This window comes from Leptonotus elevatus, chromosome 1 (assembly GCF_054856555.1).
Source record: "Leptonotus elevatus isolate MCC_2025b chromosome 1, RoL_Lele_1.0, whole genome shotgun sequence".
Taxonomy (NCBI): Eukaryota; Metazoa; Chordata; class Actinopteri; order Syngnathiformes; family Syngnathidae; genus Leptonotus; species Leptonotus elevatus.
Genome location: NC_141239.1, coordinates 31,692,703 through 31,715,945, shown reverse-complemented (window position 1 = coordinate 31,715,945; position 23,243 = coordinate 31,692,703). Strand labels below are relative to the sequence as shown.

The 23,243-nt window shown below is 40.1% G+C and overlaps 1 protein-coding gene across 2 annotated transcripts in view; it reads right to left on the bottom strand.

Annotated features, from left to right (window-relative positions):
* The window catches only part of lmtk2 (lemur tyrosine kinase 2), a 37,100-nt gene extending 14,157 nt beyond the window's left edge, over positions 1-22,943 (bottom strand). For both annotated transcript variants that reach the window (XM_086092228.1, XM_086092234.1), the window contains exons 1-6: positions 22,457-22,943; positions 8,226-8,347; positions 7,874-8,027; positions 7,693-7,769; positions 7,490-7,608; positions 7,197-7,284 (exon numbers count right to left, since the gene is read on the bottom strand). In XM_086092228.1, the coding sequence (XP_085948354.1) occupies positions 7,197-7,284; positions 7,490-7,608; positions 7,693-7,769; positions 7,874-8,027; positions 8,226-8,347; positions 22,457-22,559 (663 nt within the window). In that variant the 5' untranslated portion in view covers positions 22,560-22,943. The remainder of the gene's footprint in view (positions 1-7,196; positions 7,285-7,489; positions 7,609-7,692; positions 7,770-7,873; positions 8,028-8,225; positions 8,348-22,456) is intronic.
* Positions 22,944-23,243: the final 300 nt, after the last annotated feature.

The following is a 23,243-nucleotide window of genomic DNA, read 5'->3' as shown; positions in this document are numbered from 1 at the left end:
CAACCCTACACAGGGACATTCCAAGCATGTAAACATTTAGAAAGCAAACAGTCATGTCTACCATACATACGTGTAAATTATATTACTAAAAAGGTTGTAAATTGACTGCATGGTTTACATGACTCTTTTGTTATTTTTAACATTTTGTTGAACAGTAAAGTTGTTCTATTATTTACACAACTGTTGGTGTGTCAATTTTCAAAGCATGTACTATATTAAATCTTCCCCTTACGAAAATAATTCAAAACACTTCCAATTTTATGATTTATACAAGCCTGTATTAATAATACAACGATAAAGTATGCATAATGGTTGAATAGAAAAAGTTATAAATTTGTCAAGGAAATCTTTGTGAATGGAAATAACTTTTTAATAACAGTAAACATAACATGAGGTAACATGAGGTGGTGTAAAAAAAAAAAAAAAAAAGTTACGTAACTTGAGACTATCAATTTAAACACTGGCTGCAGTAATACATTTCGCTAAAGTTATTTTTCTATAGCAGTTATAAGACTTAGGAAAAACAACATTTCTTTGACCCATGTGTTCCCAAAACAATGCTGTATAGTAAATATGGATTCAAATATTTGAAACATTTGACTGACATATAAACCTGATATATGTTAACTGTAAAACTCAAAAAGGTATCATGTACAGTTGTTAAAACATGCATGCACTGTACAGAGGCTACCACATGGGGGCAGTAAATTATCCAGTTCCTGCCTTCTCACTCCTATAAGTGAACTGAACTCTGTTGTAACAATTTAGTGAGGGTCCACCGGTTTTAAAGGGCTCAAGCGTAAGAAAGAAAATAATAGGGAGCTCTGAGCCAACACAACAAATACACATGAGATAATAAGTGGGTCTTATGTTGCATTTGACATATTAGCGCAGCAGATGGTTCATTTCAAGAGTTTTTTGTTTTTTAAAGGTTGATCTGAGGCACTGTGTGTACTGTACATCCACTGAGATCAAAAGATTACACTGGTCTTTGTGGTTGGACTGGTTCCTGGGAGACTTACTGTGCACTGACAGCTTCTGAACCACGGCGGCTTGGGAATGTCAGAATGTCACTTGACACCTGTAATGATCATTCAACAAGTGGAAATAACCCTTTTCACTTTCTTTCTTGACTTTTAATGCTCTAATATGTTAAAGTGCACTGCAACAATGTGCTATAATTTGAGAGCAGGATTGTGTGCAGTGAAGGAGATTAGTGAGTGGCACAAAGCTCCCTGAGGAATTTAAGAACATACCGACAACACAATGTTCATAGAGCAGTCATGAGGTACTTTTGTTCCAAATGTCAATTCCCGTCCCGTTAGCGAGAGTGCACTCTGGGGTGGGGAATGTGCACATTTATGAGGGGCTTCCCTCCCCGTGTCCCTCTTTAGGAATACAGGAAGCATCGGGGTATGAGATCAGTCAGTGGATCATAGCACAGTCCCAGATAGTCAGCATGTATGTGAACATGTCCTGGAGCACACTGATGGGTGATAAGTACTCCGGTTCTCGGATCTCGCATGCTGGTCTTTTCCACCATGTGTGTAAATTCCACAGAGATGCACACAGTCAAATGTGTGTCATACATCTTGGATGAGATCAACTGCCAACTGCTTGTTTTAGTTGTTAACTCACGGGCACGCTGACTCCTGCAAATGTTCAAAACATATACGTGGATATGAGGTCTACACCACACCCCCCTGTTAAAATGCCAGGTTTAGTGATGAATTAAGAACAATTAATCAATCTTTTCAAAAAATGTTCTCCCATTAAGTTTGTTCATCTCAATTTTCAAATGCTGTTGTGTTTATAAACAACCAATCAAGTTCAAAATAATGTAAAATGGGACTCTGCCTCTGTTTAAGTCCAAATAGAGAAAAATATGACAACAAGAACTGGACGTCCCTGCAAAATTGTTGAAACAGTAAGAAGAAAACTGGCAACAGCCTGATAGCACCTTCACGATGTTGCAGGAATTTCTGGTAAGTACATGCGACAACAATATCCCACCCTCTGATAGCCCCAAAGAAAATGTTCGAATAAAAGTCAAAGGTGCTGCAAAAAATAAATAATTTAAGAATGTGCAACTGCAAATGTATGCAAAAAGTTAATATTTCCATTTATTGTTCAATATAGAAGTACAGGCCACATTAAAAGTGGACATAAGTTTTAAAATGATTTATCTTGGTGTCATTCTTTCCATCACAAAAACTTGGCAATTCAACAGGGGTGTGTAGACTTTTTATATCCACTCTACATTAGGGCCAATGGGTGTTTGTTTGTAAAGGCAAATGATATACATGTTGACATGTATAACAGGGTAGTGAGAAGCGATCACAAGGGGCCACTCGAGACGCATGCGAGAAAGCATTCACATGACAGGTGTGAAGCGAACGACATACTCGATGATGGAGCCTACTAGATCTGGGAAGCAGTCTTTGCAGTGGAGCTAAAATTGATGTATGGTAAGTGATATGCTCTCCTGTATCTATTTATGCCGCAGCCACAGCAGCGTGAGAGAGGAGCCGGTGTAGTTAATGAAATGACATAGTGAGTGATCAGAACAATTAGTTTGTGTTGCGTCTATTCTAAACCATGACTGAGGAACCACCGGTTGTTTCGAGTAAGCTTCCATCTCATATCCATTTCATAATAAATACATCCACAGCACAATAATTGGCCTCATCCACTCGGGCTCTTATAACATCATCATCATCATATTTTAATTAAATGGGCTCTAAATTTTCACAGCTAGTTTTAATTAATAAAGGGATATTGAAAACGACTATGTATTAGAGCCTAGGGCATGATCACATACACATGAGTAAATATTGTAGCTTGTAGCTTTAAAATAGATATGTTGTATATAGACATGATATGCTGTAATAGATAGATATGTACTGTATATAGCAATTGGCCTGATAAACTATTACACTGTAACAGTAACACCACCTTAGCCAATCAGAAGCCTGAAGAAAGTCATTCTTGCAAAACACGTTAGTGACTATGGAAGATTGGAAAAGGAGACACTGTACCCTTACTAAAAAAACAAAATAGAAGCTTTTAAAAACACCTGTGTTCGTCTAGGGATGGACAAAAATGTTTTGCAATGTAAACGAGACATGATTGAGTCAATACCACTATAAGGTGTCATAGACCAAACCGTTAAATCTCATATACTTATGAGATTTTCCCTTCAACTTGGTCAAGTTCCCAGTTCCCACACTTTATTTTTTATTTTTAGGATGGACATTTATGGATTTCACATTTCTCAAAGGTTTTTATATCAATCAATATTAATAATAAATAATAATAAAGTAGACATGTCAGGCTTGACCACATCCAATTACACACATTAAAATGGTGAAAATGTATCCATCCATAACATAAATGTACTGTATTAAATACTTACTCGGCCACTTCATAGTGAAAGTGACCCGACTGGTCATTGATTTATACATTAGAGGGCGGTTAAAGATTTCGAGGACTTTCAATATGCTGTATGTGTCTTGCTTCTTTTTTTTTTTTTGTAACGGAATACAGAGGACAAAAGCCTTTGAAAAGCAATACTCACAGAGATCCTGAACCAGAGAAGAGTCCGACTAATATCCATACCAACCATTAGAGAGGAGATGCATACATTAGAGGCTGTCACTCACACTCTGGCATGCCTGAGATTCTGCAGCCCCTTGCACCGGTTACCTAATGTATTTTGATGTCTAAAATGCTTTGACTCAGGGTTACTCTGCACGGGTAATACAGGACAGAAAAACGGTCATCAATCAGCGGACTGCCGGGGTAACGTCACCGTATCGTGTGCTGTCTTTTTGAGATTCTCCAGGTCGAGTGTGCAGCTGCAGTGTCATGTTTTTATCTTCTTTTTTTTTTTCCTTCTTCTTTTTTTTTTTAGCTATAAAGAGCTCAGTATTGTTCATTCGGAAATGTCATCATCATTGCTCTTTATTTTTTATATATATATATATACTTATATATATATATATATACACACATATATATATATATATATATATATATATATACACACATATATATATATATATATATATTTATTTTTTTTTTGTATGTGGGTGAGTATGTGTATGTGCGTGCGTGCGTGCGTGCGTGCGTGCGTGCGTGCGTGCGTGCATTTGTTAGCTCACCAAAAACCTATTAGAAAAAATCCCATACCGTTCACCTAAACCAAACACCGCCGTCAGGAGACCCGAGGGGACCAAAGAAAACCAAGGAAGGTGAAATCCAGCACCGACCAGACACCACCCACCAGAATTCTTCCCCAACCCAAGAAACATCTAAATTCCAACAAATCCAAAAAAAAAAAAAATCAGGGAGACCTCAAGAGACCGAAGGAGAGACTGAGGAAAGGAAGGAAGGACAGACGAAGCCGAGTGAGATCCACAGACACCAGTCTCCACCGATTCAATGACCTGAGGAGGAAGCAGATTGTGTCTGAGTTTCGATAGATGCTGGTGTGGTGGATCTGGCATGCATGAAAATCTCCACCAAAGAGGGGAGCCGTCGACCCCTGCCAGGACAGAGCAAGCGCAACACCTCAGGGCCCCCCAGGCCGCGGCAGCACCAAAGGACGACCCCCGGGCCCCGCCAGGGCCACCGGCCGGAGAGCAAACCCAGGAGCAGGAGCGCCCCCCACCCCAACACGGCCCGCGCCCCCGACCCAACGCAGCAGGACGGGGCACTGTTTTTATCTTTCTATAGTGGATGAGTGACATGGCCTGAAGAGGTTGCCAAAAAATGCCCATTACGTACTTTGTAGCAAAGCCAATTTCAAATTCGTCACATTTTATATACCCTGTAAAGTGAGTTTGAAGATTTCTTTCTAAACTCACTCCTCACCCACAATAGCAGAACTCAAGCAACCTCGGCCACATCATCAGTGGCTGTGCAGCGCAACTGAACATGCAGCTAGCTAGCTGGTAATTAATGACATCTTCTGCTTTAGAGCGCCTCGTTGTCAGCCGTGAGTGCACGCACATCAGGCAGATAAAGCCGGGACAAGGAGGGGGAGATTTCTTTTCTTTTTTTTATTATTATAAAAAAAAAAAATTTAAGTCTGACTTGACAACCAGCATGTGGGCAAGGGCGTCGCGCTGGCGTGGCCGCTTTAGAGTGCCTCATTGTCATGGCATGGAAAAACATCGCAAAGATGCAGTGGGATATATTCCAATCCCTAGAGGCCTTAAGCAGATATATTCTCTCAGCTCAATCATGTTATGTGTAGGTGTAAAATGAATTAGCATGCTTATTTCCAGGACTAACACTGGCATTTAATTGACATTTGACAATTGAGCGCGGTGTAGTTTTGGCATATTCAGAGAACGACTTGATTTTTCAATATTTTCAAGCCTAATTTTATATACTTTTCTTTAACCATTTAAATTTGGCATTGTATTAGCACTTCTCTACGCCATTTCAGATTTACAAGACATACAGTACCAATTTATTTTCACTTCACATGAAGTCTAAATCGTGTATTAAATGTATTCTGACCTTGCCATTTGAAACAGAGCATTATTATCTTTTCAAAGGCTGACTTTCTAATGCAGCTCTTGTTTTGGATCTTATTAGACAGTTGAGACTGCTGGAGTGTATATGCTATATGCAAATATTATCCCACTGCAAGTGACACACATATTTTATATACAGGAAGTAATTCACAGTGCCAGGACACCAACCAGGTCCGGGCACATGCCAATATAATCATGCCCAGCAACGTGACACAATGTCTGGCAAAGGGAACTGAACTGGACCTGCTGGGCATGTCACCAGCTTAGACAAATGGGATGTTGGAAGCGGGGTTAGTCATTCTTTGTCGGCCCTGAGAAACAAGTAACTGTGTGTGTGACAGAGACAATATAAGCAGCCAGAGCCTCGTTCAAAGTTTCATCCTGTGAACCTATTTGATCAGGTTGTGTAAACTCATTCATGGTTATAATAAGAGAGTTCAATGTATACACTTGGACAAGATCCCTTCTTGCTGTCAGCTATATGATAACGACAAGATTTGTGGCACCGCTGTAAAGCTGAATCACGGCAATATTTAGGTCAGAAATACTATAGGTCTTGTTTACTTTGCATTAGTCCAAGTTAAAAAGGATCCAAAATACACATCGCTGGCAGTAAAAATGCACAGCAACTGGTGGAGACGACACTGGATGGGTGTAAATAGAGCTTGCTGCTTTACTGGGTGAGGTGGGAATGTGAGAAGTGTCAAGCCTAAATAAGCTATGTGACAGGAGGCGGGAGGAGAGGGAAGAGGGAGGGTCATAGTCCAATTGGGGAGGGAAGCATCCAACCTGCACACCCAGAATAGATAAATAGAAACAGGAAATCAGCTGCTATGATGTCGGTTTGAGTTATGATATATACGGGTTCTACTTCGAGATTCAGACAGTGGGCCCTGAGTGCAAATGGTCATTAAGGCAGGTCACAGCTATGCACACTTTCTGGACTGGATTTGAACAAGACTTGCCGCAGTAAACCAAAAAGCTTGGTTCTCTAATAATAAACTTCATTGAACTTTAATGAAGTTGAGTTAGCGGCAAAAAAAGGCAGATCTCCGTCTTCAGATAACAGACTTAAAAAATTAACTGAGTTCAAATTGGTATCGCAGTGCAGTAGAAAGTAACTTTCAAATCACACAGGCTGCAATTTATGTTGTTTTTTCTTTATGATGCATTTTTTGACTGGTACGCAATTTATGCTTCAGAGAGATGCATAGTCCGAAAATTATGGTAATTTATTGAGTGTGTTTGCTAAAAAAGAAAAGACCTCGATAAAAATACTTGCACATTAAACAGCAATATTGTGGGAAAAATAAGTCACAATTATATAAAAAGAACACAGACAACCGCAGTGGGGTGGCATGGCGTGGTAGAGTGGTCGTCTCCCAAGCCAGAAGTTGTGGGTTCAATCCCCAACCCTTGTGACCATGTCAAAGTGTCCTTGAGTAAGATACAGACCCTCCAGGTGCTCCTGATGCTGCACCATCGGTAGGTAAATGTGAAGTCAGTGTGAAGCGCTTTGAGTGCATTAACAGTTGCAAAAGCGCTACACAAGTGAAAGACCATTTTCCTCTAATCGTGTACGCATTTTAATTAGCTGCTAATGTCCTCTTTCAAAAACCTCATTGTGTAAAATGTAAACCGTTTACTTACCATTTCACAGTACTCAAAAACAAGCAGAAAGGGAATTGCTTCGACACACTGTCCAAGGCACTGGAGGATGTTTGGGTGCTGCAGTACTCTGTGAGGACAAAATAAGACAGGAAGCAAATATTTAACGTTTGTCCTAACATTATCTATCCATCCATCCATTTTCTATATCTATATGACCAGATACTGGGCGAGATGCAGGTTAAATCTGGCCTCAAGCCATTTGAAGGTGAGTATGGTATATTATTTTTGTAAATTATAAAATAGGGGATTAAAAAAAAGAAGAAGACATTCACCTATAAGGGTCCCCCTGCTGCAGGAAATCATTCTGTTCCTTGGCATTTGCGTTGGCTTTTAACTCCTTTACTATCACTCTGGTGCCACCAGGATCTGTGTAGATTTCACTCAGGATCACCTGTTAGTAAACATTGAGCCAGTTGAGAACAAATCTCACATAGACTTTTGACTATTTTAGATTGGTAAAAGGTAAAAATCGTACCTGGCCAAACCATCCATTGCCGATCTCTTGAATGTAACTCAGACTATGACGGGCTACATGGAAGCCAGTGGTTCCCTCTGGGAATTCAACCAACAAAAACAAAACATTTGTCAAGTAACATTTAAGAAAATCAAATACATGCTAACAAATAAAGTCACAAAGAATGTATCATTTTTCTCACCTGCGACAGGTGCAGGCTGTTGAAGATGCAGGGGTCCGGGCAAAGCCACAGGGGAGACTGCGAGGGTGTACACCTCGGCCGGTGACTGCATAGACGGCGTGTCCTCAGCTGGCGGCGTGAAGTCGATCTCATCGTCAAAGTGGTCTTCGAATTCCTGCTTCAACAAACATCATCATCCAGAATTACAGCCATAAAGAATACATAAATAAGACATATTTTAAAAAGACATCAAACTGTCAGGTCGCAGCAATGGTCGACTGTAATCTAATTCTAAGATATGCAGGGGACATTTTTGGCCAATCATGCTACAGGACAAACACCGGTCAGGCTGAGCGTCTGCTGAGAGTTTCACCTTGAAGTTGATCTCCCTCTCCTTGCAGCAGGTCACACAGTTCACCAGCAGCACCACCAGCGCCACCAGCCCCATCAGCGACAAGTAAAGAGACACGTATGACGGATCCCCTGCGCCACTGTCTGCATTGGAGGAAAAGCAGACATGAGCAAGGGCTTCACAACTTCACATCACATCCCTGTTCTGTCTTAATAAAGCGCACTGATTTGATGGCTTCTCCTTCCTACACTTGTATTTAATTAAACAAAAATCTTCTCACTTTAGTTAATACATTAAAAAAAAAGTATACAGTATATTATACATACTATATTCAAAGTTAGGACCGAGCTAGCGAACTTTTATTTTGAAATTACATGCTTGTGTTGAACATTTTAGTTTTTTAACATACAATGTGTAACATGTTTGTTTCACGTGTCAGCTTTACAGTAAACATAAAATGGAAATGAAATAAAAAGCTTGATGAAAGCAAGATTTGCGTGACAATCTTTTCATTTCTTCAACGTAATGATTAGTCTCCCTTGGCAGCAACAGTGAAAACAAGCACTAAGGAATACTTTAAAAAGTGTGTTTTAATACGTTTAAATGAATTTAAAGTGTGATAGACAGGCAAAACTATTTAAAAAAAGGTTTATATGATTTCTCAAAATGGCATGTTTTCACCTTTTGTGGGTGGAACATAATGCAGGGTTTTACTGTTTTCCACCAACTGAAAATGATTTAAAATGATTGTATTAAGGTCAAAAGAGGTTTCAAGCTAATCCATGCTAAGTGTGGGCAAGATGGCCCAGACAAAGCCCTCCTCATCAGCCATTCCGACAGTCTGTGCTGGGCTGGGGCTTGTGTACGCTGAGGCAGCTGATTGGTCAGCAGCGAAGAGGAGGCCGCTGCTCTAGCACTTTCGAAAGTCAGGCAGCCAACGCACTGCTCATGCTACACGCCAACCAATATTCGCATGGCTTCTTTGTCTTGCAACACATCTTGGATTTCTCATAAATAAGCCATGGCACTTATTTTTGTGAATAAATTAGATGAAGAGTCACTCAACCACTTTCAATGTGCAGCAATTTGAGGGAGAGTAGGAATGGGCAAGTGAAATGCTAGAGAGGTCCACAATTTTTCATTAGTACTACGGGGGCGGGGGGGGGGGGTGGTTGGGGGGGGTGCACACACTTCCTAACCCGATGTATGACAAAAACAAAATTTTAGGTATAGACAAAATGCGTGCATATGTCCGAAATACGGGCTCTTATATTAAATTTTTCATACAGTTCTGTGTCATGCAAGAAATATCAATGACTCAAATGCAAAAAAAAAAAAAAAAAGGGGTTGAAGCGAACAACAAAATGACCACATACTGTTGTTATTTACCAGTGCAAAGGGATCTCTTGCATAAAAATGACCTTTCAAGGACGGCACATTGCTTAACAACAAACCAATATTAAGGACAAGAACACATTTTGTCAATTTTTGCACAAAAATCAACTTATTCAAAATTGTAATATTATTGAAGACCATGTGTAAGCACAACTAATGTCAAGATCAAACTACACAATTTGTTTTTATTGTTCATGATGGTCGCTATGTGAGATTATTCATATACATTCCATTCCATTCTGTGCCTCACTGTCTTGGAAAACACCCGCAGACTAATAACATTTGCAGGGACGGATGGAGGGGTACCGTAGTTTCCGGACTATAAGGCGCAACTCACTATAAGCCACACTAGCTAAATTTAGGGAATACTCCAATACTCCAGATGTATAAGCATTAGGGATGCACCGAAATTAAAATGGTTGGCCGAAACCGAAAACGAAAAATGCTTGGCCGAAAACCGAAACGGTGAAAAAAAATGATGCCAATTTTTACTATCATTGCATTTAATATAATTAATTAAAATTATAATATTATTATAAAATATTGATTTAGCACTGGCATTTTAACCAAGCACAATATAAATTAAAATGTGCCCACACCGCAGACATGTTGGCTAATAATACATTAAACACCAAACGAGGGTTGACCATTTTCTGGCGGTGCGATTGCACCTTATAGTCAATGTAGTTCGCACAGGCGGGGACGGATGCGTGCGGCGCACTTAAAGTCGGCACATTCACATATTCAACAACTTTTAAAAATAAATAACTACATTTGTTCGCACCAGCTAATCGGCTTCAGGAACGAACTGCAAAGTCACACTTGCCGTCCTGTACAGGTCTGCAGCCACCCGGAGATAGCGTTAAGTGTTTCCGTGTTTAAAACTTGATAGCAATAGTGCTAGCATTAGCTAAAGTATTTAGCACGGCCACCAGGATGCCGGTGAAAAAGTGGAAGAGTTTGAGGGACTCTTTTATAAAAAAAAATGTTTAAAAAGGAAGGCGCTGCAGAAGTAAGTGGTTCACCTGTACTGCAGTACACGGCAGTTCTGTCTTTTTTAGACCCACTTAAATGTTGTACACCAAGCGACGCCCCTCTCCTCCGGTGTGCGCAATGACCCCGGGAGGTGCTGAGACCGACCGGTGCAAACGCCAGCGAGAAGAAAAGGCGGACACTCCCCCCCACCTCCACGCTCGCTGTTTAATTCAAACAGACACTTGCTTGCAGTGTTGTTGTTTTTTGCTTGCGTCACCACAACTCATTTCAGCCACATTCTTTTGGCTTTAATTTAATTATTTTTTTTAATTTTATTTAAATTTAAAATTTGCGCTGGCCGAATATTTGGTGCATCACTAATAAGCATGTATAAGCCGGACCTGACTGTAAGCCGCAGGTGTTTTAATGTTATCGCACCGGTATATAAGGGTTCCTCCTACCACAGAGGAGATTTTCAGGACAGAAATGACTGTTTGGGAATGCAAAGCGTCCCATTTTATTAACATCTGAACAGAATTCGTGAGGTGCACAAATAATACAGCGCACGTCCTGCAGTCACAGTAGTATACTACTGTGACTGCAGTATACTACGACAGTAGTTGTTATACTGTAACTGTACTATAGTAGAGTATAACAACAGAACAAAACTTACAGAGCTTGACGAGGCAACAACGTCAAATGGCTAAATGAAATCCATTTTTAAAAGTGCTTGCCAGTAACACGGCAGTAAAGGTGCATTAATGACACGGCTGTACACAAATACATTACTGTAACAAAAATAACCAGCCTGCTATAGCATTATCGGTAATTCTTGTGCCATCATCCTCTTTCTGCGTACTACATAAAACGGGTGGGCAAACTCGGTCCTCGAGGGCCAGAGTCCTGCAGGTTTTGCAGGTTTCCCTCTTCCAACACAAGCTGATTCCAATCAACGGAATTGTTATCAGACTATGTAGAGCTTGCAGATGAGCTAATCATATACCAGCTGTGTTGGAGAAGGGAAACATCCAAAACCTGCAGGACTCGGGCCCTCGAAGGACCGAGTTCGCCCACCACTGACATAAAACCATTGAAGTCCTCTTCCTCAGTGTTAGAATCGAACAGGCCCAGAATGGCCTTGTCAGCCACTCTCTCTACTTTGTTGTCACTCTCAAAACCCAAAAATTCCTCTTCCTCTTAGTCAGTGTCAGAATCGAACAGGTTGATTGCCTTTAACTTAAACGCAGCATCTTATGCACTTCTCCGTTTCTTTAACATAATGAGAGCGCAAACTGTCTCGCTCTCGTTCTGTCTCATCTACTGTATTTGGGCTCGCTTGGATTGTTTTGCTCTGCCTGGTGCTCTTGCACTTCCATTATAGTGTGCCCCCCTTGTGACCTGGTGGATAAGCCACATCGTTGTATTAGCCGCAGGGTCGAATGCAAGTGAAAAAAGTAGCGGCTTATAGTTCGGAAATGACGGTAGTTTGCAATTATTGGCGGTATTACGTGAGATGTGCGTCAGTGCCTACAGAAATGTATGTAACTTCCGACTTTGCCAAGATCCGGCCGGCATGGCCCTGCACTTGTGTCCTACAAAATAATCTCGGGCATACATGTAAAAGGGAGCTAGAATGCACTGGTCAGGGAGTTTCATCCATCTCGCTCTTGGTTAATGCTGAAGAATCCATCGTAGGGCAATGTATGGCATGCCACACTATGCAGGAAGACAAACAAGAATTGCAAACATGCCAGACTTTTTGCAACATGGTTGTGAAGCCTCCCAAATGCCAGATAACCAACCGTTGAGTATGTCACACTACATGGGCTACAAAACGTCAAGACAACTAAAAATTGTCCACGATGGTGAACATTTGTCTGCGCCACATCTGTCAGGTCAAAATCGGGCTACATTCGTGTAGTCTGACTTTGGCATAAGGCATGTCTGCCATCTGCTGGTGAATGTTACAATTTAAACTACAGTCGATGCATAGTCGCATTTCGGCATCCGTATATTTCTTTTTTTCTTCTTCTTAATATTTGTTCATATTTTTTGTCTGGGATTTCCCCCCCCCCCCTCTTTTAGCCCCAACTTTTCATGGAAAACTTGTTGTGTTTATCAGTGTATTTTGAAGAGTTTTGGGGGGTTTGTAAAATAAAAATAAAAATAAAAAAAGTAAAATAACCTTTTCACTTGACTCAATTGAAAGCGTACCTAAAGCTTGCTTGCTCAGAAAATTTTGTATAACACACACACACAAAATAAAAAAATTGATAAATAAAATTAATAAATACATTCGACCGAGCAAAGGCTCACTTGTTTAAAAAACTGAAAAAAAGAGAAAAGCTTGTAAAATTATTATTTATCATTTCTGTATTTTGAAGGTAGGTTTTGTCTTGTTCGTATCCACTTTGGCTGACCTCCCAAATATCACTGCTCACTTGAAAGATTTGACCACTGGTCACATTTTTATGTGTCCTATCACGCTCTCTCTGATGCGGTGAGTCAACAGTCCAAAGACGTTAGCATCAATCTATCATTGTGGCATCTTGGATTTATTGTGTTTATGTCACTGCGTCTCAGAATGTTCGAAGAGACGCTTGTGGTGCAATCTGAGAGGCACTAGTATCTAGTACTCACAGGAGTGTCACATCAGGACATGAGGAGCACCTGCTCTGCATTTTCGAGCTGTCCCAGTACTTTTGTCCGTGTAGTGCAAGTGTATTAGACCCACAGTTTGGTGACTATGAAATCAAACACCTTTTTTCCCCCCAAATGTTTGAAGGATGTCTAGAGCATCCCGAGTACCTGTAAAGTACTTATAAACAACATCCATTGACAGAAATACTGAACAAACTCCTGAGTACTCCTGACCATAAAGAACTCATACTTCAACAGATGTGATTTTTTTAAGAGTAAAAATTGTCATTCAACCTTTTATGTAAGCAGCTTGGGTTCTGCGGCTGCAATGAAAGCATGCAAGCTTTTTAAAGAGCTCTCTATTGTTTCCATCTAATGGGATCACTACAGCACATAATCAGCCTTGCAGTCACACTGCACAGGGAACTTGTCGACTTAAAGAAAACTACAATCATGAACCTTTCTACACATCCATTTAAGGAAATCATTGGAGTTGTACTTTGTCGTAATAGATATTGCTGCCGCTGCCCTTATGTCCTTGAAAACACCTCGCCTCTTAGGCATTAAGAATCATTGAACCAAAGGAAAATTCATAAGTTAACAAACCAAGAGTGGCCGCTTTATGAGGCATAGGATGTGTACTTTGGAGTTAAAGATTCACACCTAGAACAAAAATATCAAGGCTGCTGAGAGTTTTTAAATATTCCTTGGTAGTACAGATCTGACTAAAAAGAGCAGGAGACATGACAGACTGAGAAAAATATAAATAACCTGCAAAGACACTCGTCATATGAGAAGTCACAAATATGTGACATTAGCCAACACTATTAATTTAAATTTTAATTGAATTTATATCAAAGCATTCAAGCTTGTTTAAATGGCAAGCTTGTGATTAAGTTTGGAGGTTCAACTGTACACAGTCCCAGAGCCATATAAGCCTGACTAATAGTATAAAATTCTCAATTATACTCTTAACAGCAGTGTACGTCATTGTTGTGCAATAGTCGCACCTTGCAATTCTCACTGTCTTCTTTCACAAACTTGACATAACATCAGCCTTTATCGGAGTCGTGTTGTCATTATGACACAGCTTGAATTTGGGACAGATATAGAAAGACGTTGCCTGGTATCATTTCAGTTGAGCTGTATATTTCAGGAAGGCATTCACACAGTAGTGGAGATGACCCACTTTGGAAAATTTCTCCCACTGGTAGTTACAGTAAAGAATAAGAATAGACCATTGTCTATCTGACGTGTTTCGGCTTTTCCTAATAGATAGGAACAAGATGACGTACATAGAAGTGCTGGTATCTGAAAAATCTGGAAATAGGGGCAAAAATGTGCTAAATCAGAAGGCCATTGCAAGAGTGTGCATTTGCAACTAATGAGTACCCCACTTTAATGTAGGAGTTACATTCCAGACCCAACTGCAAAAAGGTAAAATCCAAGATAGAGAGACCGGCGGTAGCCAGAATAAATTCGGCCTATGATGTACAGGTATATTTGGAGTAGGGGTGTTCCATATCATACCTTCTACGATAGTACCGGTGTATTTGTTTGGGTGATAACAATTTGAAATATCATGAAATTGACGTGATGGCGTAATGAGTGTGAGGCTGTGAGCTGCAGCTAGTTCTGTCGGCAAAGTGGGAGTGAGCTACCTTCGTTGTGTGGAGGCTGTTTGGTTACAAGAGGTCAGATATAATGCAAAAAATACAATTGTTTACAAATTGTGTAGGACAACTGTTGCCGATAAAGTTAAGAGGATGCGCAGGCTAAAGACACGCGAGGAGGACAGTTCATTACTGGAGAACTCTGATTAGACGCACACCTTAAAAAAAAAAACAGACGGTGGTTGGATAGTACTGAAGCGGTCGTGTATTGTTTGGCCAAGATAAACAATCTGCGGTGGTCATTTTACTATGACCGGTAACTCTACTCATAGTTGACGTGACTTTGATATGCTAACCGGACGCTAAGTTAACGTGCTCTCAACGAGACGGCGAGTGCAGCGGCATAAACATGCACATTTGCGTTATTCATACCCGCTAGTAATGTCTACAAGCAATCACGCCATTTTCTTGCTCCTCTTATTGACCTAGCAGAGACATTCACGGCAAAATAACCACTGCCTAAACAATCGCAGGGGAAAACATTTTTCAACAATACACTTTCCTGCGATGTACAGCGCATGACGCCTGGCTGATACCGTATAATTATTTATTTTTTTGCCTCTACAACACGAGGATCAACCACAGAGGAGAAAATAATGGACTTTCTTGACTTATGGAATTTGCCACTGACTTCTGAAGGTTTGTGTTTTCTTTGTATTTGCTAAGTAAATGTGCTTTAAGCAGTTATGTTACAATTAGACCTCGCAGGGTAAACACTACAGGACACACGCGTACACATCATTTTGGAAGATAACGACGTCCCAGGCTTGAAATTTCAAGAGGGTTAATCGACAAACACACTTTGGAACAGCTTAAAAGATGGTTGACATGCGGAGTTTTCATAGAAAGGTAAGATTTATTGTATGATCGTTGCTGCCACTCCGGTGCGGTCTTGTTGACTGCTAATATCGTGTTGGTCGCTCATTTTCACAAAAACAAAATACATTAACTCATTTGCTCCCAAAAACGTAAATAATACATACCATTTAAAAAATGTTAAGTGTCCCAAAGACATTTTATACATTTTTTATGGGGTTTTTTTATGCTAGAGCATACAGAAGGCTTAGATGCAGTCTCTTAACTGCAGAGAACGGGTGAAGAAATTGTAGTAATTACAAAAACGGCTAGCAGGTGGCAGTAGCGTAAAAGATATCAACCAGGGCCATGTTACAATAATTTTTTATCCACAGTTCTAAACAGATTTGTGAATAATGATGAAACCTAGCTATATTCTAATGCTAATTGCTGCAAAATGGAAACAGATATAAATGTACTTTTTTCCTGATGAAAGAAGAGACAATAATCTTTATTTTAGTAGGTTCCATGTTTTTTGTGACCGCTCACATCTAGTGACAGTGATCAACTAGCATGGTGTTGTAGACATAGGTTACCTTTTAAAACATCCAATATGGTTCTATAGCAATGAAACTTTATATTAATTTTCACATCAATGCAGCAACGGCTTCCGTTAGTAAACCCGAGGTATTTTTGGTGCATTTACACCATGATGTATAGTAGCTGGCATGTTGTAGCAGGCGGCTAGCAAGGCTAACGCTGAGAAAGCAGACGATAAACATACCTGCGATTGATTGGTTTGTAACCATAATACGTCTGTTAAGTATTTTTATGGTGAAATAGCGAGTCAGTTCACAAGTTTTGACTCGTACAAATACACTCCCTCAGTCGCCTGCCTGTGTTCCTTGTCCGAAAATCAACTGGCCACGGCCATGCGCTGTTCTAAAAATAGTAGTTTGGGCATAATTGTAAACTATTATGGTAAAAAGGTCTTAAATATTATGCTGCAATAAAAGTTATATTATTCCAAAGCACCAATCACAAATCTATTGTTTAGTAATTATTATCAATATTGTCAAAAATATTGTCACCGCAAATTTCTTTGAAAAATCGTTATATAATTTTTAGGCCATATCACCCACCCCTAACCTCTACTGACCAATCACGATAGCGCTTGATGATGATGTTATCTGCCTCACTGTGAAAATGTCTTTAAGCACATCTCATCACTGCAGAACTGGGGGAGCTGCCAGTGCTGTTATTTTGAACCAGCTCTGAGCAAGTTAAAAAAAATAGTGTACCCATTTGGAAAAGTCAGCCACCCTGTGTGTTTTCCATTGGTAGGCAACTAGTGGGGAAATGCTAGATGTTAAGCGTTATATGAATTTAGGAGCCATATGTTCTACCAAAGCATGCAATTACATCTAAAGAGATCCTTCCAGCTTTGTGGCAACCTATAATGCAAAACACAAAAGATTGGAATGGAAATGAGCATTGATGTTACAATAACAACTGCTACTTTAATACACAAAGCAGCACCAATATTAGGCATAATTATAATGTCTCTGCTCTGTGAGAACAATGGCAATTAGTGCAGTTTAATAGGAGACCTTCTCTGTCTCTTCTTCTTGCTCTACTTACATACGCTGCATCTCTACTAGTAGACCTCAGTCCTGCCTGGGATGCTGTGGCACAATGTAGTACTAATGAAGGCATGCAAATCGAAATTCAGACTTCCCTGTGTACTGTATATTATTGCTTAAAAATTTACAATATAGCGGTGGTGTGAAAGATAAACTGTAATATGATGGGGGGACCACTGTCTTTGTCCACTTTCTAAACAACATTGACACAGAAGTCAACGCAGCAATTTACGCCTTTGGCAATTGTGTCAGACCCCCAAAAGAAGCAGGATGCAGCCTGTGTGTAAGGGTATGCCTCAACGTTTACTAACACTCACTACTCACACACTGTTATGTTGAAAGCAATCAACGGTGCACTTACAAACCAGTAAGTAAATCACTCTGGTGTGGCAATTGTGTAATCTCCGTGTAAAAGAGCTTACTGAAAGTCCAAGCAACATAAAGTTGAGGCCAATGTACAACCTGACAAGCAGACCAGAAGTGTCACTGTCACTTGATTGTCACGAGAGATAAACGTTGACCCAAACTCAACTATCAGCCTTGTATACTGTAAAAACAATCGACAATGCTGCTTGAGTGAAGTAAGAAAATGAAGGTACTACATAATGAAGGCGATTTAAAGACGGCGATGCGCTGTCAGCCATTTATTGAATGATAACAAACAGTCAAACGCAAATATGAAATGAGATCACTCGCAAGTAGCTGCTGCTGTAGGCCACAACTCATGCCCTGCCACTTACGGCTTTTTTTTATGCCGCAGAGTTCTGTTTAAACTGTTTAGCGGTGCGACACATCCACAAACTGTTTCTCGTCTTTGTTGACTCTTTTTGTCAATGATACACACTAGACAGCTATGCGACTCAAAAACATACACACTCACACGGAGGCTAAACGCCCACCTGCGTGATGCCATCTCAGGTTGAGGTGTGTCCATCCTGATTTTTGGGATACATAACACTTTGTGGCACCATTCTGTGAGGTTATACGACTATGGACTGTAGTTGGTAAATGTTTTTGGACTCAGCGACAAACTCATCTCTTTGCAGCAGTCAGCGGGGATTGCTGTTCCTCAGATGAGTCTGGAGATGCGAAGTATATTCCATCTCACACTATTACCGTCTTCATGCAGATTTTGTATACAGGCCTCATCAACATTTGTTGCCAAATTGGTGAAATTGCATTTTTTGGGGCGGGCCAATGTGCTTGAGTCTCTAGCTGCACGACTGGCCATCATGTCTCCTTCCGTCTTATGGGCGGTCATGTGACTTTCACATGACTATTATTGTTAAATTGTTTATAGTAATACAACTACTACACATTTATATGTGCTATCAAAAAAATATTTAATATCACATTAGGTCCTTGTGCTCTGCACTTTTTTTTTTTTTAATGACGGTATTGAAGGTGAAACCGTTGCTATTTTTAGACACCCTGGGATACCGTTTCATCGTCAACCCGCCCAACCCTAGAACATACAGTAACTACTCTTACCAGTTTATTTTATTATTCTTTTCTTATATTTTCTTGTGTTTTGCACGATACATGATTGGATAACATTCGTGAAATGTTAATGAATTTCAATGGAGTAAATGAAGCTACGAGGCCCAAATACAAAATGGGTTGGTTGCACCTGACTCACTGTGGTGAGCCCTGATGGGAGAGTCCCAACAACAGCTACAACAACTATTTATCTCAGATTCTTTCAGAATCATGTATTGCATTGTAACACATCTATTACAATTTTAAGACTGGGCAAAGGACAGGTTGCAATGTCATAAAAAACATTTAACACCATATCAAAACCATTTTCCCTGTATGCAGTCTTATGATTGAGCAAACAACAGCATTGCTAATAATTGACTAGGGATGATAAACTTGGAATGTGTGTTGCGGTTATACATTGGCAGCTTCATTACAAAATACTCGCTGCTGCGTTTACTTACATCTTGGGGAGGGAACATGAAAAACCATTACATCTCTCAATATGTTGTATTATCCCAACACTAATGAGTAATGACCTAAGATTTAAATAGCTCACTATGAGTTAGTCATAACCATTGACTGTGTTGCATGATACATGTTGACGACTGGCTGAACACTGTATAAAGATGACCTTTCTATACCTGCAGTCAGCTATGCTACTGTAGCTCAGAGTACTGCAGGTAGCAATGGGAAAAAAATTCATGACAGAATACGACATTTGCCACTCAAAAGGGATAATTGACTCATTTAGCCAGTTTCAGCAGTAAGAAGATATTGTGTCTACAATTAATGTGATAACGTCATTATTTTTTATGTACAATTATTACCTTTAAAAAATAAATGTTGCCACTTGCTGTCGAGTGTAATTGACATCATGTGTGCTCAGGAAACAGGTAGCTTCCAATCATGGCTCAGTTTGCTAGCATCACATGACCAAACTCCGAAAACAGGTGCGCCGTGATTGGTCGCTACCTGTTCCCTGAGCACGCGTGATGTCATCTTCAATCAACAGCAAGTGGCAAAATGTGTTTATAAAAGGTATTAATTGTTATTGTACATGAAAAATAATGATGTTATAATATTAAATTAATTATAGAAAAAATATTACAATATAACTTTTTACTGTTGAAAATGGCTAAATGAGTATCCCTTTAATTGAAAAATATTGAAAAATAACAAAGCGTAAAGACAGTTGTCATTCTTATCATTTATTTATTTGGCTGACTCCATCCACCTCTTCAAAGCACCAGCTCGCCACAAATGTTTGCACTAGTGGTAGCACTGATGCGACCAACCAGCACAGGATTTGGTTGCACCATTCTTTTGGATAAGTACAGCATGACCATATTTGCTGTTGTATAGTTGTCTTAAGAGGCATTACTGTTGTTTCATATGATGTAAAAATGCATTTATCATGCATGACTTAATTACTAAATAATCAGTTCTGCTTATAAATTGTTGAAGGTGCATTTGTGGGCCAACAGGCAGGCACGCACATTTATTTTTGAGATATACTATAAATTATGGCAGTTTTTAGGATATTCACACACACACGTTCCAAACATTCCACTAAAGGCTGTATTGCTATCTCCGCTGAATGGGAACGATTCATCTCCCATTTTTCATTTAAGAATTTGAAATGAATTGGAAAAATGGAAAACAAACCTTTATCTAAAGTTCTATTCAGTGTTTGTTGAACATAAATCGGGAAACAAATATGACCGTCATTTATTTCCCTCAAGCTGACTTTTCCTTGAATCCAAAAGATGTTCTTCAGCTGCTGCTAGAGGTAGCACCAACAATGTCTTCCAGGTAAAAAAAAAAAAAAGGCAAATTCTGAATGCATCCGATCAGCAACTCATGTTTGAAGCGTTTTCATCTGCACAGCCTGACGCAGAGTGACAAGTGAGCGTTCCTGCACTTCTTTTTTTTGTGGCACTGTTTATTTTGTGAATAACTGAATGACACTTTCGAAAAATGCTGCGAGTGGACTGTGGAGCACAGCGTACTCGGCACTCTTTCATTGCAACGGAAGCATGCAGGAGGAGGAGACAAGCTAAAGTAGTGAAAAAGACGGCAACATGTTCTAAACAGTGGGATTGCAGAGGGAGCATTAAAACATGCACTCGCGCAAGTGTGACAAGGACAATTAAATGTATCAGTATGTGGATATTGTTATAGATGTGCTTTAGCTGTAATAAGTTGTGCACTGACAAATCAGTGATTAGAAAAATATTGACGTCTTCGAACTCACTGGCGTTGTGAGGATGATTTTGAACTCTGATTGGTTGGCGATAATATTAGTTTTCATTTTATGGGCCAGCATTACTGATTCTGAAGAGCCTGGGCAGATTAGATTGATGTAGCAACTCATAGAAGCTGAAATATAATTTGACAAAAAAAATCTAAGCGTATTTGAATCGAAACTAGGGATGCACGATAATGCTATTTTCAACTAATTCACAAATAATTTAGAAAGTGCTGATGTCGATAACCGATAAGTAAGCCGATAATTGTTTGCTAAATTAACTTGAATATAAATATACTTTTGAGTCCTACTATAAGGCTAACATGTACAAACAAATACATTGAAACATTGTGTAAATCACCATGAAGCTGAATTTTATTGATATCGCTGCTTCAAAGACAACTAGTAACCTATTTTGAGTTTGCCAAAACAAAATAGTCATGTTTAAAAAAAGCAACAAAAAACTGCGAGGGTAACATTTTGGGACGACACAGTAAAGAAAGCCCACATTGGCAACTGCCATGTTGCCATGATGCATCTTGTCAACACGAGGTCCGTTGTGCGCGTTATGACGTCACAAATATGCGACACTACCATAGGAGATGGGAGGGGTTGAGGAGTCGAGCACAACTTGAACCACAACAGATGAACCAACGCGGCAAGTCTCTTATTATTGGCGGACTTCTGTATTATCTGGTCTATCTGTAGGATGTCAAATTGGTTCGATATTTTGCCGTGACCAGTAACTCGCCACTCAGCCCTATTTTGCCATGAACCACGCAAGAACAAATTCAAAGTACAAATGATGTGCCTGTGAATGCATACTAGCTTGTGTGCGACTTAATGGTTTCGGGCGTCACCCCAAAAGCGTGGTCACGGGTTCGCGTCCCGCTTTGTGCGTTTTTTTTAACTACAATTCCTTGACAACAGCCTATATGTTCTGAGGGTTATGGGTAAGATCTTGCAACGCCGACAACATTTTGAGGTTATGGTTAGGATTTGGCCGATGCCGATAGCAGCCCATGTCCGACGGTTATGATTATAGTTAGGCTGGTAATGTCGATAGCATAGCAGCCTATGGTCAGTGGCAAAACAAAATGAAAACTTCGTGAAAAAAAGACAAGATGATGATTAAGTGAGGCAAGAACCACGCCCAGTGTATGACTTGGTTCGGCGATTGGCCAATCAGAGCCGTTCACGGCAAACTAGCGCTAGCAGGAGATTTGCCGGTCACCGCAAAATATCCACTGCTTATTGGAATCAGTGCAGCTAGGGGTCGAACAGTTGAGAATTGATCAATCATACAATCTTCGCGTTAGCTCTCGGAGAGGAAACGCTCATGGGGTTGTATATGTATTGAAAGAAAAACAAATACAACCAATAATTCCCCAACCGTCTTACCTATTCTGTGGTGGTACTGAAGAGGAGCACCTTCAACCGGCCAGCATGCCCACACCAAGATTGCGTTGAGCAGAAGCAAAACATATCCATAACAGCTCTTCATCCTCCCAGCTTAGCTTCAAAACAAGCCGCTAGATGGTCGGAATTGTCGTTGTCAACAATTGACGCCCGGGTTTGACGAGAAGTCGTGTTTCAGTCATTGGTTAACACTAGAACGTTGATGTAGGTGGCACATACAAGCATTCTGTCGCTCTTTAGCCACTTAGCTTCAGCTAGCATGTCAATGGTAACAGTCTTAGCTAGCGACCACAAACGCGGCTACAAAACGGCCGTTTTCGGCGTCCATTCGGATAAAAGGTGCGAACAAGCTCGTCGCTCCATCATAATTGGTAGATGCCGCTTGGCGTTTTTCAAGTGAACGCTGACTGAGAGGCATAAATCAAATCCGACTATCATGAAACTCATCCCCTCCGAAGCGCCATATTCCTTCGCGACGTCACATCACGAAATGGGGCGGATACCATCACGTAATTGACGCGGTGCAATAGCCAATCGCGGCTTAGAATACTGTCACGGACTAGTAGAACGTCCAACCAATCAGCAGCACTCATTATTTGTCATAGAAACATAACGCATTTCATGAAGGTTGAGGAAAGTTTTCAAGAGCATAGCCAGACGTGAGAAAAGTACTCACAGTCTGTATTTATTTTTGGTATGAGTACAAATACTTGTGTTAAAAAAGAAGAAGAAGAAAAATAGAACAGTATCAATTTAACTCCTGTGCTTA